The sequence below is a fragment of the Setaria viridis genome, chromosome 4 (genome assembly GCF_005286985.2).
Source record: "Setaria viridis chromosome 4, Setaria_viridis_v4.0, whole genome shotgun sequence".
Taxonomy (NCBI): domain Eukaryota; kingdom Viridiplantae; phylum Streptophyta; class Magnoliopsida; order Poales; family Poaceae; genus Setaria; species Setaria viridis.
In genome coordinates this window covers 12,997,464-13,013,260 of record NC_048266.2, presented here as the reverse complement: position 1 = coordinate 13,013,260, position 15,797 = coordinate 12,997,464, and the positions used below count along the sequence as shown (strand labels likewise).

The 15,797-nt window shown below is 49.6% G+C and overlaps 1 protein-coding gene across 1 annotated transcript; it reads right to left on the bottom strand.

The window, feature by feature from the left end:
• Positions 1–337: 337 nt before the first annotated feature.
• LOC117851257 (UDP-glycosyltransferase CGT) lies at positions 338–2,049 on the bottom strand. Its single transcript, XM_034733040.2, has one exon. It carries the CDS (start codon positions 1,977–1,979, stop codon positions 552–554), a length of 1,428 nt encoding a protein of 475 aa, XP_034588931.1. The 5' UTR covers positions 1,980–2,049; the 3' UTR covers positions 338–551.
• Between the last annotated feature and the right edge of the window lie 13,748 nt (positions 2,050–15,797).

Genomic DNA, 15,797 nt, shown 5'->3' with positions numbered 1-15,797 from the left:
TGAAATGTCGTTATACATAGCTCAAGGTAATAGAAGTTGAAATGTCGTTATACTCCCTCCATCCCAAATTTTTAGTCATTCCAAAAATCTTGAAGAGTCAAAGTATCTCAAATTTGACCAAATTCATATGATAATATAATAATATTTATGATGTCAACTAAGTATCATTAGATTCTTCATCAATTATATTTTCATAGTATACCTATTTGATGTCATAAATCTTTATAATTTTCTCTATAATTTTGGTCAAACTTGAGATGCTTTGACTCTCCAAGATTCTTAGAATGACTTATAATTTGGAATGGAGGGAGTACATAACTTGAATGTGACAGTGAAATAAAGACACTCCACAGATCACTATTTGCTGGAGCGTAACATCATAAAAGTTATTCTTTTGTAATAGAAAAGGAAAATGAGAACAAGTGCTTCCTGAATAAAATCAATACGAAATAGAGCAAAGTGACGGTAGAAGAGCCCAACCACGATGTTACATGCACCTCTCGACGAGGGTAACCAAGAAAGGGACAGAAGGATTACGTCGGCAGGGAGTCCTAAGTTGCCCTGAGCTTGCCAATAAACTCCTGCATGCTCCGGTAGCTCGTGCCGCCCTCGGCGACGGCCTTGGCCGCCTCCTCTCCTGTCTTCATGGCCCTCACCCTCACCGCTGCGTCGGACATGACCTCCTTCACCTTCTCCCTGATCTCCTCCCCGGTGACCAACCTGTCCTCCCCGTCCCAGCTCCAGTGCTCCATCCACACCCCGAAGCCGCCGCTCGCCACCACCATGGCGTTCACACGTTGATCGCCGCCGCGCGGCCACGCCAGCAGGGGCATCCCGGCGGCGGCCGCCTCCACCACCGAGTTCCACCCGCTGTGGCTCAGGAACAGCCCCACGGCAGGGTGCTTCAGCAGGGCCTCCTGGTCCACCCACGCCTTCGTCACGAGGCCGCGCCCCCGCACGCGCTCCAGGAACCCGCAGCCGAGCACGTCCTCCACCTCGGTGTTGTCATCCTTGTCCACCGTCGTGGTCTTCAGCACCCAAAGGAACCGGCAGCCGCTCGCCTCCAGCCCGGCGGCGATCTGCCGGAGCTGGTCGCGGCTCACGGCGCTGCGGTTGCCGAACGCGACGTACACCACCGATCGCGCCGGCTGCTCGCCGAGCCAGGCAACGGGGGAGCCCGCTGGTTCTGACTGCTTGGCATTCGCCGTGGAGGCCGTGTGCGAATCGAGTGGACCGATGGCGTTCACCGGCGGAAAACCGGGTACGACCTTGCCGTCTCTCAGGGCGGCGAGCGCCGCCGGTTCCAGGGCGTCGAACGTGTTGACGAGGATGCCGTCGGCGTTGATGATCTCGCGGCCGTTGTCGATGAACTGCTTGGTGAATACATTGTTGAGGTCGCGAAGCGGCTGCGGGAGGTAGGACTCCGGTATGCGTCGGACGCCGGGGATGTCGACGTCGCCGACGCCCGGGCCCAGCTCGGCCTTGCTGTCGAGGTGGACCGGGATGTACGCGAGGAGCGAGAGCATGGTCGCGCAGGAGATGAAGTGGACGTGGCACTGGACGTTGAGCTCCTTGGAGATGGGGATGACGTGCGAGGCCAGGGTGACGTCCGTGACGATGGCTGAGACGCGCGGCGCCGCGCCGCATGCAATGAGCGGGCGGAGGAGGTGCGCGGAGCGGCGCAGGGCCTCCCACCGGAGCAGGAACGGGTCGTGTCCCGGGAACTCGGACGCGTCGAACGGCAGGAGGTGGAGGTCGGCGCGGCGGACGCGGGGGAAGGCCGCGAAGAGGCCGGCGAGGTGGTCGGCCTCGGCGGCAGACACGGTGGGAAGGACGGTCACCACGGAGACGTCAACGTCGTCGTGGCGCGCGAGGGCGGCGATGACGCGGAGGAAGGGGAGCAGGTGGCCCATGCCGGCGCTCGGGATGAACATTACATGCGGGCGGGCTCCGCTCCCGAGCTCTCCCGGGCTCTTCATTGTCGCCGGTGGCGGATGAAGTGGCGATGGATGGATGGGTGCTTATCGCTTGTGTTGGTTGGGTTGCCGCCTTCTTAATTATAGTGTGGATCGATTTCCCTCTCGTGAGTAGGTGCACCTACTGTACTGTGCAAACTTTGCTAGCTACAGTCTAGATGGACGTCACATCAAATCATGGTGCTCCATCCATCCTAAAAGAAACGTTTATGATTAAAATTAAGTTTATCTTATAATTCTTGAATTATTTGTTATGAGAAGGTAGCAGGCGCCAATTAATTGACTGGCATTTGATTTCCCTAATTGTCTACATGACCTTCAGTTAATTTCTAAAATATGTGCATTTGCATACGGCAGTTACTTAATACAATTACCAAGTTGCTATGTCTCGTCGAAAAGACAACAATTAGCTTTATTAAATTGCTGGATCATCCAAATCAATAGGATACAGTCTTGTACGTTTGGATGGTAAATAAAGGGGATTTAAAAAGGCTCATAGATGAAGTGATACCGGTAAAAATAACTCATTAGTTATCTGCGAGTATCATGGAACATGTCATGCCAACGTCTGGGAAGGGATATGGTGGTTGGTTAGATTAGCTTCTAGGGGTGCTGATGTGCCCTTTTTTTTTCTTAAGATGATGCCGGCCTTAAGAGGGTGGTCCTCGTAACAGCGACTGTCGGCAGACCGGGTAGTGAGCTGCCATCGCCCATCCGCATCACTTGTGTAGGAAGCTGAGGAGTGTCTCAGCAGCTTTGATATGCCTGTTCTGGTGCACATGTGTAAGCTAAATGGGACGGAGGCAAACCAACAGTCGTACACAGGGATCGGAGAGAGCACGAGCGGTGGTGGTAACGCCCTGATTGATGCAAATGGCCACACGTACGGTGAAGCGAGAGGAGCCACGATTTATATCATTTATTAGATGATACTCCCTCCGTATCATATTGTTAATCGTTTGGCTTACCCATCTAGTTTTCTGCGTGTGGGACAAATGACTGTATAGGGGAGGACGAGTGCATTGAAGTCCACCTCCATAGGTAGGCAGAAGCATATGGAAAACAAGTGCTGGCAAAGCCTCAATAGACGTCGTCTTGGACATAGGCGGCTAGCTAATTTGACCGAGACAGTCCGATGCAGCGTCACTATCTCGTATGATGGAGGCGTTGCTCTATGGCAGTGGAGTGGAGTTAAAGTCAGAAATCGTTCCAATTAAAGACGCTGACCTTGATGGCTTCTTGCTAGTGATCAAATACGCCTACAAAGGATCACTCCCAGATGAGGCTGTGGGACAACCCTATCAACGACTAGCCTATGTTACTTTCACTTACCGACATATACTAAGTGGAACGGGTGAAACTGCACTGTGCGTCGAAGATGTGGGACATTGCGTGTGCAAATACTATTAGCACATTGCTACGATAGGTATTTGAGACTAACTCCACCTAATTGTAGAAGTGCCCCTAACTTGTATTTTGGTAATTAATGACGGTCTTAGTGGACTAACAATTTCTTTGAGAATATGAGCATAGGTTAGTCCCAGAGTTGAAGTGAGCGTCAAAGGACGCTATGGTGATAACTTGGATGGTTTGTACATTGGAAAGCTCAAGGCAAAGGTATACGATAGGGTTTTCTATATTACCGGTCAAGAGGTGCTTAGCGGATGTAAATTGACCGGATTAATAGGTTAGATAGCCGTACTATCAAGAGGGGTCAATTTCATTTACTTGACGATTCTATAGTGCCACTTTGCTCAAACAATTGCATTGCATGCATATGGACTAACATAGTTTGAGAAAGTGAAAGAAATGAGAAGAAAAACATGTTCTAAAAGAGTGCTGACTACATAAAGGTGGACGGTCCGGCCCTATATAAGCGGACGGTCAGCCTAACTTAAACAGAAGCATGTTTTCAGGCTAGGGGTTTTTGCTCAAAGGTGTACTGTCCGCAAGTGTTTGAGCGGACCATCCGCAGTTTAGAAGTTCGAATTGACCGCGCTGAAAAGTATACCGCAAACGGTCTGGCCCTATAAGGGCTGACGGTCCGCCACCTCTGTAATGGTACAGTTTGACACGCATTAAATGCTGAAGTTGCCGTTGGACTTGAACGGCGGATGGTTCGGCCCCTGTGAGGCGGCCAGTCCGCCAGTCCCCTGTTTTCACGAGTTTTGAACCCAACAGCTAGCTTTTGGAAGAAGGGATATATATACTTCACCTCCGGGCATGGGTGAGCTCTCTTGGCACTTTGAAAAGCATTTGTGACATCCTTAAGCCTTCTTCTACCTCTCACTCACTCACTTAGCTTAGAGATTGCATTCTTGTGAGATTGAGAGCATCCTAGTGCATTGCATCAAGAGTTTGAGTTTTGTGGTACTATAAAGTCTTCAAGCAAGTGTTATTGGCTTATTTCTCTTGGAGGTTGTCACCTCCTAGATGGCTTGGAGATTGTGGAGCTATGGAGCCCTTCAAGGAAGATTGTGAATGAGCCCCGACTATTCTTGTGAGGGGTTTGTGCTCACCTTGCCGGAGCAGTGAAGAGCAACACTAGTGGAATCGAGGTTTGGAGAGGTTCTTTGATTCAAGCCGGCTCAAACATCAAGCGTTGTCTTGATAGATGAGCGGTTGATGCATTGAATCCACCTCAACGTGGATTAGGGGTGACCGGCAAGTCATTGATACCACAGGAAAAATTCGTCTCTTGTGTTCGGTTCTTTCTTTGCTCAATTTCATTATTGCAATTTACTTTGAGCAATTACATTCTTAGAGATTGAATTATTCCTTGTCACCCTAGGTTGCAAACACTTACATAGTTGTAAAGTAGATAGAAATAGTTTTCATCTTGTGTCACTAATTAAATTTATTTAGTGTTGTGATTTTAGTTGAAATCGCCTATTCACCCCCCTCTAGTCGGTATCCTAGATCCTACAAGAAGAAGTTCGTGTTTCTCATAGGGGAAATACTTGTTTTTATTGCCTTGCCACCTCCAGGATCCGTTGTAGTTTTATTTAAGTGTATTTTATCCTGTATAAACAATTGAACTAGTATGTTCATTTGTTGATCCGAAGCACGTTTGTGGATCATCCTGCAAACATGAATCTACCAAATAGGATAATCCGTGAAGTCAAACAAAACTGTCTATGGAGTGCTCATCAATGGTATGATTTCACAGACTCTCCCAATCAGAGTAAGTCGACACACCAAACTCCCTTGTAGAACCACTCATTTATGTAAGGTCACCGACGTTGGGTTCGAGTTCCAAGCGGGCCAACGTGCCAGTAACCTTCGTGTTCATCAAGTGAGAAGTATCCTACCTATATTGCTAAATTCTAATGCTTAGATTGCATATCATGCTCTCTTTGGCTTTCCATATTGCAGTTGGATTGGGGAATGTGAATCTGTTGTACCTTATTGGGAGAGTTGGTGAAAAATTAGTGCTCCAGCATATCTCCTTTACCTTTCACTTTTCCCAATAATTATTTTTGTATCAAGTCAAAAAATTTATGTTGTTTTTAGTACATAATATATGAAATTGTGTCAGTTTGCAGATGATCTCAACCTATGCCACATCTTCTTATGCTTGTTTAATTATTTTTGGTTTGCTCTTAATTTATAGCTAAACAAATGCATCAAGTGAAGTTTGACAATATCCTATAACATATGTAGTTGCTCTTGTTCACTTTCATTCCAGGTACCAAACTAAACACATAATCATTATTTATATTTCTTCTTTCCTTAGTTTAAATCAATTACAAGATCAAATTCTAACTTCTGATCATGCTATCGACAGATTGAAGTTATCCAACTTCAATCTAATCAATGCTTAATCTTCCAAAACAAAAACCAGATAATTTTGCTGAGTATTTAAGAAGCTCTACCAATTCCTTATGTGGTGGTATTGATGAGGAGCAACTTGAGCCCGACAAACAAGATGGGCTACAAATTCAACAACGATTTCTTGCACACCATCAAGAGTTAGCCACTTTGAAGAGGAAGATAGAAAATTCGGAATTAACTCTCAAATTGCAGTTAGCAGAAATTTAGAACTCGAAGAAGGTAGCATAAGAACTGAAGCACTCCTTCATCGACTACTAACCTCTGAAAGAGGAGCTTATGTCCTAGCTACTGCTTTATTAAGCTCTATTCTTTGTGAGACAATGATCTTTGTAATATTTTTGTGATTTGTGATGAACAATATGATAGTGGTTGTCCCGAGGAGAAACAATAATTTATTATCTTGTATACAAAAATATGTGTGTTGTATTTATTATTTATTTATATGTCTATATTTTATAAACTAGATTCCTCAGCGCAAATTGTTAATAATGTGAAATTAGATTAAAACTTACATAAGTGTTACATGGCCTTAGTGCAATTGGGCTAGAAATGTATTTTGTTAAACGAGCTGAAAACAATATGCACAAATTTTAGGCTCGACTCAACAACAAATGGGCCTAATTCAACTTATGAAGAAAAAATTTGTCACAATGGTCATGCCACATGGTGTAGCACCTAGTGTCTCAATAACAAAAGGTGACTAAGAAAAGTTAAAGATGCATTGGGTGAAAAAGATAAGAAATTTAACTAAAAGTCAAATTCAACTCAAATTTGACCAAAATTTGAATTTTGAATTCTAAATTCAGAAAAATTGGGCAAAAATATGAAATAGAAGCTTGAGAGTGTTTAGAACTTTGGGGATCAAGATTGGAGACTAAACCTAGTCCTAAACATCTCTAGAAAGGCAATGGAAAAATCAAATCAAGAGGGTACTGTTCACTGTCCGAAAATAGACTTTCAGAAAAACAGTGCAAGTATCCATTTTCGAAATTAATTTCTGCCAAATTTTCAAAATAAGTGGACCAAAGCAACTACACAGCAATGAAGTATGATCCTTGGACAATACTAGTAGGGTGTTGTTGATCAAGAACAACAAAGAAAGCAAATTTAATTTAGGGCTCAAAGTTGGCACTTTACCATTTTCGGCTGAGCTGCTGAAACTGCCATTTTCTCTAAGTCTGAAACTGCAGCAAGTGCCTATGTTTGGAGCAAAATTCAGAAGAAATTAGTGCACTAAGCATAGGTGTTTATGAGCAAAATGGAATCCCTGATGATTATAGAGCATGAATGGTTAGTAGTTGGACTAAGAAGAATGGATTTGGGCCACTGAAAATGGATCAAAAGATGGGTAAATAACCATGTTAGGGTGACTGTCGAACTGAATCAGTAATTCAGAAACTTTTCAGTTAGCCTGAGCAAGAAACTCAAAAATGCCGGTGTTGGGATGATTATCTCGAGCAAGAGCCAAAATAAAAATTGAAGGGTTCAAGTTTATCTCCAGGGTTGCTTAAGGGACCTTGGGACCGTCGGATTCAAAATCGGCCGTGGGGAGGCTCTCAACCTCGGGTGACAGAGAAGCAAAGGAGGGGGGGGCGACAGAAGCAGAGCAGGACGTGTCGCCACTGGCGCCTTCGATCGTCCGCCAGCTCAACGCCTAAAGCCACCTCTTCACCACGCCAACCTACGCCTAGGCCACAGTGTCGCCCATGCGCGCGGTAAGACCTTCGAATAACTACCGCTCCCGCCGCCGCTTCTTACTGCCCTGCCTTTTTACCGCCGCCGTCACTCTCTGTCAAGCCACTGCCTCCGACCAAAATTCCACCGCCACAACGCCTTCCCCGTCAATTCCTTCCGTCCACACCTCCGCTCACACCCTACCAACAGCCCTGTCAACCTGTCGTCCAGCTTCTCCGCCGGCGAACCCTTGACCGCCGCCGTTTCCATCCGCCACCACCGAACCGCCTGCTCACGGTGAGCTCTACTTTGCCGTCGCTGTCCTTCTTTGTGGTAAGCTGTAGGTAAGCGTCTCGGGTACTAGGAAGCTGTAGGAGTAGTTACAGAGGTGAGATGCGCCATCGCCGTGCTTGGCCACGGTCGGCCGTCAGTTCCGCCGCCCGCCGCCATGGAGAGGGTAGCTCCGGCCATCTCGCGGGAAGCTGCCGCCGCGCGCCGGTGCGCTATGGCATGGGGATGCTTCCCCAGCCCGGCCCCGTCGCTGGTGGGGCGCCGGCCAGCGAGCCGCGCCGCCCCCTGTCGCGCTCGGTTTTGGCGTGAGGAGGAAGATGGTGCCTGGCGTCGGGGGCCCGCACATCAGAAGGAGAAGGGGGGGAAAGGTAAAAGGGCCGGCCGGGTGAAGGATCAAGGTGGGCCGAGGTCCAGCAGGCCGATGGGCCGGTGTGGCAGGTCGGTGCCACGGAAAGAAAAAGAAAAAGGGATTTGGGCCGTTGGGCCGGCATCGGATTAAGAAAGGAGGAGGGGAAAGAGAATCGGCCCAGTAGGCCTGGCAGGAGGAAAGTGGCCGGCGGGTAGAGGGAATAGGAGAAGAAGGTGGACCCGAGCCATGGGCCCAGCGCAAGTGAGAGGGGGTAGAGAGGGGGTGAGTAAGAAAAGTAAGGCCAGGGGTTTTGGGGAAAAATTTTGAAGCGTCCCCACATAAGTAGAGACTAAATGTGATACAAATATCAGTCCCAGGAGGCTGATAGCACATTTATTCGACAGATAATTCAGTTACCGTACAACTCCCGGGGGAGTGGGCGTGAAAGCCACGCAGCGATAAGCAGTAAATAAATAACGGTGGCTAACCAAGCGACTGCCAAAAGACAGCACTCGGGGCTACACGGCAGCAGCAGCATCTTGGGTAGGCCAACACAACAGGCAGCGTCGAGTGCGGACACAACCTCTACTCAAGGTCCTCGGCGACGAAATCCGGGTCTTCCTCTGTAGCAACGAAGCAAGGGTGAGTACAAACGTACTCAGCAAGTCCAACCCCATCCACGGAGGGGGATACAAGCAAGTTTATGCACAGGTACAACAAGGATAGGCTATAGTTTGTTTGCGGTAAAGCTAAATTTTAACACATGCAGGGGATCATTTTCGAAAGGGTTTTTGTAAAGGTTTCCGTTAATACCCGAAACATTGAGTGGGGTTGATCCTACACAAAGGATCCAAGTTTTTATCGCTATCGGACTCCCCGTCCGCCATAGCGCACGGCACAACTGTCGGACTCTTCCAAAATCCAACACACACACACACCCACACATGACATCCTTGCCCAATTGCTAGTTATGTGACCAAGCCGTAACTCGTCCAATGCCGTGGACACGGCTACCCGGATAGGTTTTAACTCTGCAGAGGGTGTACACTTTTCCCACAAGTAGGGTACCATATCGCGATCACCTTAGTGACGGTACGGATCCTAACAAAGCCATTACCCACCTTAGCTAAGGCTGGCTAGCCCTCGCGGAAACACCCAAGGGGTTCACGGCTCGTCCACGAGACCGTAACCAGGACCTAAGTCACCAAGATCTTACTCCTTTTCAATGGGCTCCCGTTGCTCACCAGCACCCCTGAGGACTAACAGTTCAGCTAGTGGGATTTATGCTAAGCCGTTGCCCATACAACGGTCGAGTGGTTGCACGATGGTGGAATTAGGCAAGATGACACATCAACTCGGTCCTTAAATATGACAAGATGGATATCTCCCATCATTTCTCAACCACCCAGGTACGAGCACAACAAACTGGCATCCCACACAAGGAATACCCATCCATCCTGTCTACACATCCTTTTCCCCTGAACCCGAAAAACCATTTTTCTCACTTACACACACACACACGTTCATTTTCCGAAAACACCATGGTAATAATGATTGCAGTTGAGTAATAAATTCCTAAGCGTTCTAGCAGTGGTTATCATCTAAACAGAGCAAGTCATATTTAGAGATAAACCTAGGATAGCAAGGAATGTTCGTAACAATCAAGGGGTGGCTATCCAACCATGTCTTGTGATGAAATAATATGCATTTTGTAAAACAGGCCAACAGGTTGTGTTTGAAAAACTAGGTATTAAGTATGCATCAAGGGGTGAGATTGGACTTGCCGTCTTCAAAGCCTTCCGGGAGTTCCTGCTCGCGGTACTGGTCCTCGGGCTCGTGCTCGCGGTCAAACTCCTCCTCGGGCTCCTCCTCGGGCAATCCGCGATCTACGGCACACACAAGCAGACACACAAATAAATAAAAGAGGAAACGGTTTTTAACCGTGAGCTCCGAACAGGAAACGTGAACGGAAAATAGGTAGAAAGATTTATTTTGGGAAATTTGGACATAGATCGGCGGAGGTATTCTGGAGGATGACGTGGTAAAATTTGGGATTAATTGGAGGAAGTTTGGCGCATGAAATGACGGGTTAAACATGGATTAGGGGCTTAACAGGAGGTTTAGGACTGATTTGTAATAAACCAGGGACCTATCTGTAAATACTTTCGGAGGTGGAGGGGCTTATCTGTGAAGCTGCTATGAGAGTGGTGGGAGGACCTATGTGTAATTTGGGGAAACTTGGGGGTCGGATCGGAATTGGAGAGCTTTTATCTCTTCTTCCAGGGAAGGAAGAGAGAGAGTGGGGAGTTGGGGGGTCCGGCGGCGGCCGGCCGGCGGGCCTCCGCCGGCGGCGAGCCACGGGCCGGGGGCGGTGGTGGAAGGGAGCCCCATTTGGCCCCTTACCTTGGAGTTTCGGTGTGGGAAAAGGGGCAGCCGGTGGTGGATTTTTTTGGCGGCGGTGGTGGCGGCGGCTCGGGTGGTGGAGGCACCGGCGGCGGCGGTGCTTGGCTGGGCGCAGGGGAGGCGGCGAGTGGTGGTGTTGGTGGATGGAGAGTGGGAAGGGCCGGGCGGCTTTTATAGGCGGCGGGGAGGGCGCCGGCGGTAGGGGTCCGGACGGCGGCCGGTGATGGCCGGCACGGCACCGGTGCCGTGGCGGGCGAGAGAGGGAGTAGGGGCCGGCAGCGGGAGGTGTGGCGTGGGGCCGAAGTGGCCGGCGTGGAAGGGACGGCGTGCGGGGCCGGAACGGCCGGACGCCGGGGCGGGCGACGCCGCGACCGGGGCCGGGTCGGGCACGCGGCCCGAGGGATGGCGATGGCATGGCCGGCACCGCGCCGAGCGGCGGGTCCCAGGCGAGCGGCGGACCGGGTCGGCCGCTGGTATTGCGCCAGGAAGGGGGCGCCGGAGTAATGGCACTGGGGCCAGTGGTTCGGGCGCCAGGAAGAAGGAAGAGAAGGAGAGAGAAGAAGGAAGGAGGAAGAAGGAAGAAGAAGGAGGACGAAAGGAGGAAAAAGAAAAGAAAAAGGGGAGGGAAAAAGAGAAAGGAAAAGAGAGGGACCGGCGGCAAATGCGGCACGCGGTCGAAGCACGCGCGCGGCGGTCTGACGACGGCACGCGGCGAGATTTACGGCACAGATACAAAGATAGGTGGGGGTCGGCATGGGTGCCGGGACAGCGAAATCGCCGGGGAGATTTCCGATTTCCGGGAGCTTAGCGGTAAAAAGATTTTAAAGGCAATTTTAACGGGTGATTTTAGTTGGTGATTTCTGCGGATGTTACAAACCTACCCTACTTAAATTGAATCTCGTCCTCGAGATTCGACTGAGTCCAGAAGAGATGGGGGAATTCCTTCTTTAACGCGTCCTCGCGTTCCCACGTGGCCTCTTCTTCGCCATGCCTACTCCATTGCACTCTGCAGATCCGGACCGTTGTATTCCTCGTCCGTCTGGTGACAGTGTCCAAAATCTTGACAGGCACTTCTTGATACCGAAGGTCCTTTTGCAGGTCTATTGTTTCCACCGGTACTTGTTCCTCCGGTACTCTCAAGCATTTCCTCAGCTGGGAGACATGAAATACCGGGTGTATATCCGACATTTCTTCGGGCAGTTGGATACGGTATGCTACGGCTCCAACTCTCTTTAACACCTGGTATGGTCCGATATACCGAGGGGCTAGCTTTCCTTGCACTTGAAACCTTCGAGTACCCCGAATCGGGGATACCTTGAGATAGACAAAATCTCCCTCATTGAAGTACAATTCCCGTCTTCTTTTGTCCGAGTAGCTCTTTTGTCTGGACTGTGCAGCCTTCAGCTTCTCTCGGATTTCTGCCACACGGTCTTCTGCTTCCTTGATGAAAGCTGGTCCGACTAAGGAGCGTTCTCCGACTTCTGACCACATCAGAGGGGTTCGACACTTTCTACCATAAAGAGCCTCAAATGGTGACATGCCTAGACTGGCTTGGTAACTATTGTTGTATGAGAACTCTGCATAGGGTAGACTTTGTTCCCAATCCTTTCCATAGGTAAGGACACACGCCCTCAACATATCTTCCATGATTTGATTCACCCGCTCTGTTTGGCCATCGGTCTGGGGGTGATAGGCTGAACTAAAATCCAGTTTGGTGCCCATGGCTTTATGTAAGCTCCTCCAAAACCTAGAGGTGAACTGAGTTCCTCTATCCGAGACGATCCGGCTGGGCACACCATGCAGCTTCACTATGTTGTCGACGTAGAGTCTAGCTAGTTTTTCTCCACCGTATGTGGTCCGTACGGGTAGATAGTGAGCAACTTTAGTGAGTCGGTCCACTATTACCCATATGGAGTCATTTCCCTTCTGAGTTCTGGGCAAGCCTACTACAAAATCCATGCCGATCTCATCCCACTTCCAAACCGGGATAGGCAAGGGTTGTAGCAAGCCGGCTGGCTTCTGGTGCTCGGCCTTGACCCTTTGGCAAGTATCACAACGGGCGACAAACTGAGCTATGTCTGCCTTCATCCCATTCCACCAGTATTTCAGCTTTAGGTCCATATACATCTTCATGGATCTGGGGTGAATGGAGTATGCTGAGTTATGGACTTCATCCATGATGGTCTGCCGGAATTCTCCGGCCTTGGGGACACAAATTCTGTCCTTATACCACAAGGTTCCCTTGTCATCTACTCTGAAATCCGGGGCTTTATTTTCTCCGGTTTGTTTGCGGATTTTTACTAGGTCTTGGTCTGCACCCTGAGCTTCTCGGATTTTATCCTCCAAGGTGGGCCGGACACTTAGCCTGCGGTTAGCATTCTGGGGAATGATATGCACATTTAGCCGGGCCATTTCCTTTTGTAGACGGGCATTATCGGGTCCGGGCTGTCCATAGGACTTCCTGCTTAAGGCATCAGCTACAACATTAGCTTTGCCGGGATGGTAATGGATTTCTAGGTTGTAGTCCTTTACCAGCTCTAACCACCTCCTTTGCCTTAAATTCAGATCGGGTTGGGTAAAGATGTACTTTAGGCTTTTATGGTCGGTGTAGATTTCACATTTGTTCCCAATCAGATAATGTCTCCAGATCTTGAGGGCATGCACTACGGCTGCAAACTCTAAGTCATGGGTTGGGTAGTTCTGCTCATGGGGCTTAAGTTGTCGAGAAGCATATGCCACAACCTTCCCGTCCTGCATGAGGACACATCCTAATCCTTGTCGGGATGCATCACAGTAGATGACAAAGTCTCACTGGATATCCGGTAGGGTTAATACCGGGGCTGTCGTCAATCTCCTCTTCAGCTCTTGGAAACTCCGTTCACATGACTCGGTCCAGGTGAACTTCTTGTCCTTTCTGAGCAACTCTATCATGGGCCGGGCTATCTTGGAGAATCCCTCAATAAACCTCCGATAATACCCAGCTAAACCCAGGAAACTCCTTATTTCACTAACATTAGTGGGTTGCTGCCAGTTGGAAACGGCTTCAACCTTCTCAGGATCAACTGCTACTCCTTCTGTGGTCAAGATATGACCCAGGAATGCCACTTTCTCAAGCCAAAATTTGCACTTGCTGAATTTAGCATAGAGTCGGTGGGCTCTCAATTTTTCCAATACCACCCGTAGGTGTTGTTCATGCTCCCGAACACTCTTGGAGTAAATAAGTATGTCGTCAATAAAGACTACAACAAACTTATCTAACTCGTCCATAAACACCTTATTCATGAGGTTCATGAAATAAGCAGGTGCATTGGTCAATCCAAAGGACATCACTGTAAACTCAAATTGACCATAACAGGTGACAAAGGCTGTCTTCGGGATGTCGCTCTCCTTGATCTTGAGCTGATGGTACCCTGATCTCAGGTCTATCTTGGAGAAATACTTGGCTCCTTTCAGCTGGTCGAATAGGTCATCTATTCTGGGGAGGGGGTATTTGTTCTTAATGGTGACTTCATTTAGTGCGCGATAATCCACGCACATCCTCATACTCCCATCTTTCTTCTTGACAAAAAGTACGGGGGCTCCCCACGGGGATGAGCTAGGCCTGATAAAGCCACTCTGTTGCAACTCTCCCAACTGTTTCTTCAGCTCGGCTAACTCTGAGGCTGCCATTCTATAGGGTCTCTTGGCTATAGGGGAGGTTCCGGGGATGAGGTCAATTACGAACTCTATGTCCCTGTCAGGGGGCATTCCAGGTAGTTCCTCAGGAAAGACGTCCGGGTATTCACTCACTACCGGGACTTCTTCTAAGGTCTTGGGGTCTCCATGCTGAACACCATGGGGTCCGGGCCACTTCCCCTAGTGTGACAGGTCACTTGCACTCCATCCCAATTGGTCAGGTGTACCACCTTATCAGCACACCCTATATGACCGTCATGCAGGCTCAACCAGTCCATTCCAAGAATCACATCTATCCCCTTAGACTTAAGTACTACTAGATCCGCTAGAAATTCTACCCCACTTAAATTGATCCTTACCCGAGAATAACCTAGTCGACACTGAATGTCGGCCCCAGAAGTCCGGGTTAATAGGGGTAACCTTAGTAGTACTGTAGGTATATGGTGTTCTTCCACAAAACTTGAGGATATGAAGGAATGTGATGCTCCAGAATCAAAAAGTACTGTTGCCAAGACTGAGCTGACTAGAAACTCACCGAGTACCACGCCCTGAGCTTCGCGAGCCTCCTGCGCGCCGATGTGGTTGACGCGGGCTTGTCCGAATGATTGCTGGGGCGGCCTCATCTGCTGGCTGTTGTTGTTGCTGGGGTTGCCGCTGCTGCGGACTGGCACACGGTTGGCTCCTGACAATGCGGCCCTGGGCCCCGCTACTGAGTTGGATAGGGCTGACGCTGCTGGCTTGTTGGCATAGGGGCAGTTGGCGATGAAATGTCCTGGCTCCCTGCAGTTGAAGCATGCCCTACCATTGCCAGTGACTTGGCTGGCGCTGCTCTGTGGGGCCTTGATAGGGTTCTAGCTCCTGAATGGGGCAGCAGTCTGATGTGAGCCAGATGCTTGGGACTGGGTCCGATAATGCATGGGAGCTTGGGATCTGGGCAAGGGGTGACCGAAGCTCCTTGGCTTTTGGAATCGGTCCTGCTGGTGTGCCTTGCTCTCCAGGAACCGACGCTTGTTGTCCCTCCGCTCTTCTGCCTTGGCCCTCTCAGTTAAGATGGCCATGTTCATCAAGGTGTTGAAGTCGGGGTAGATCTGGGGAGTGAGCAGGGTCCTCAGCTCCGCGTTCAAGCCTTTCTTGAACATGTCCTGCTTCTTCTCATCCTTGTCCACCTCCTCTGGAGCATAACGGGCCAGCTCCATGAACTGGAAAGTATACTCTTCCACAGATCTGTTGCCCTGGCGGAGCTCACGGAACTCATCCGCCTTGTGCTTCATGGTGGCTGCGGGGATATGGTAGCGACGAAATTCCGTCACGAACTCATCCCAGGTGATAGTGGAGGCATACTGTGTGGCAGAGCAGTAGTTCTCCCACCAAGCTAGGGCAGTCCCAGTGAGCTGGTGGGCAGCCAAGAGAACTTTGTCCCTGCCCTCACAACCAAATGGCTCCAGCTTCCTCTGGATAACGCGCAGCCAGTCATCTGCGTCCAAAGGGTTGACAGACCCGCCAAAAGTGGGTGGCTTGGTCCGAAGGAAGTCCATTAACCTTTCATTCATGTTCTGTCCGCGGGGCCTCTGGCGAGTAATGGCGTTGGCTAGAGC

Coding starts and splice junctions, on each gene's coding strand:
- LOC117851257 (XM_034733040.2), bottom strand. CDS start 1,979: ATGAAGAGCCCGGGAGAGCTCGGGAGCGGAGCCCGCCCGCATGTAATG.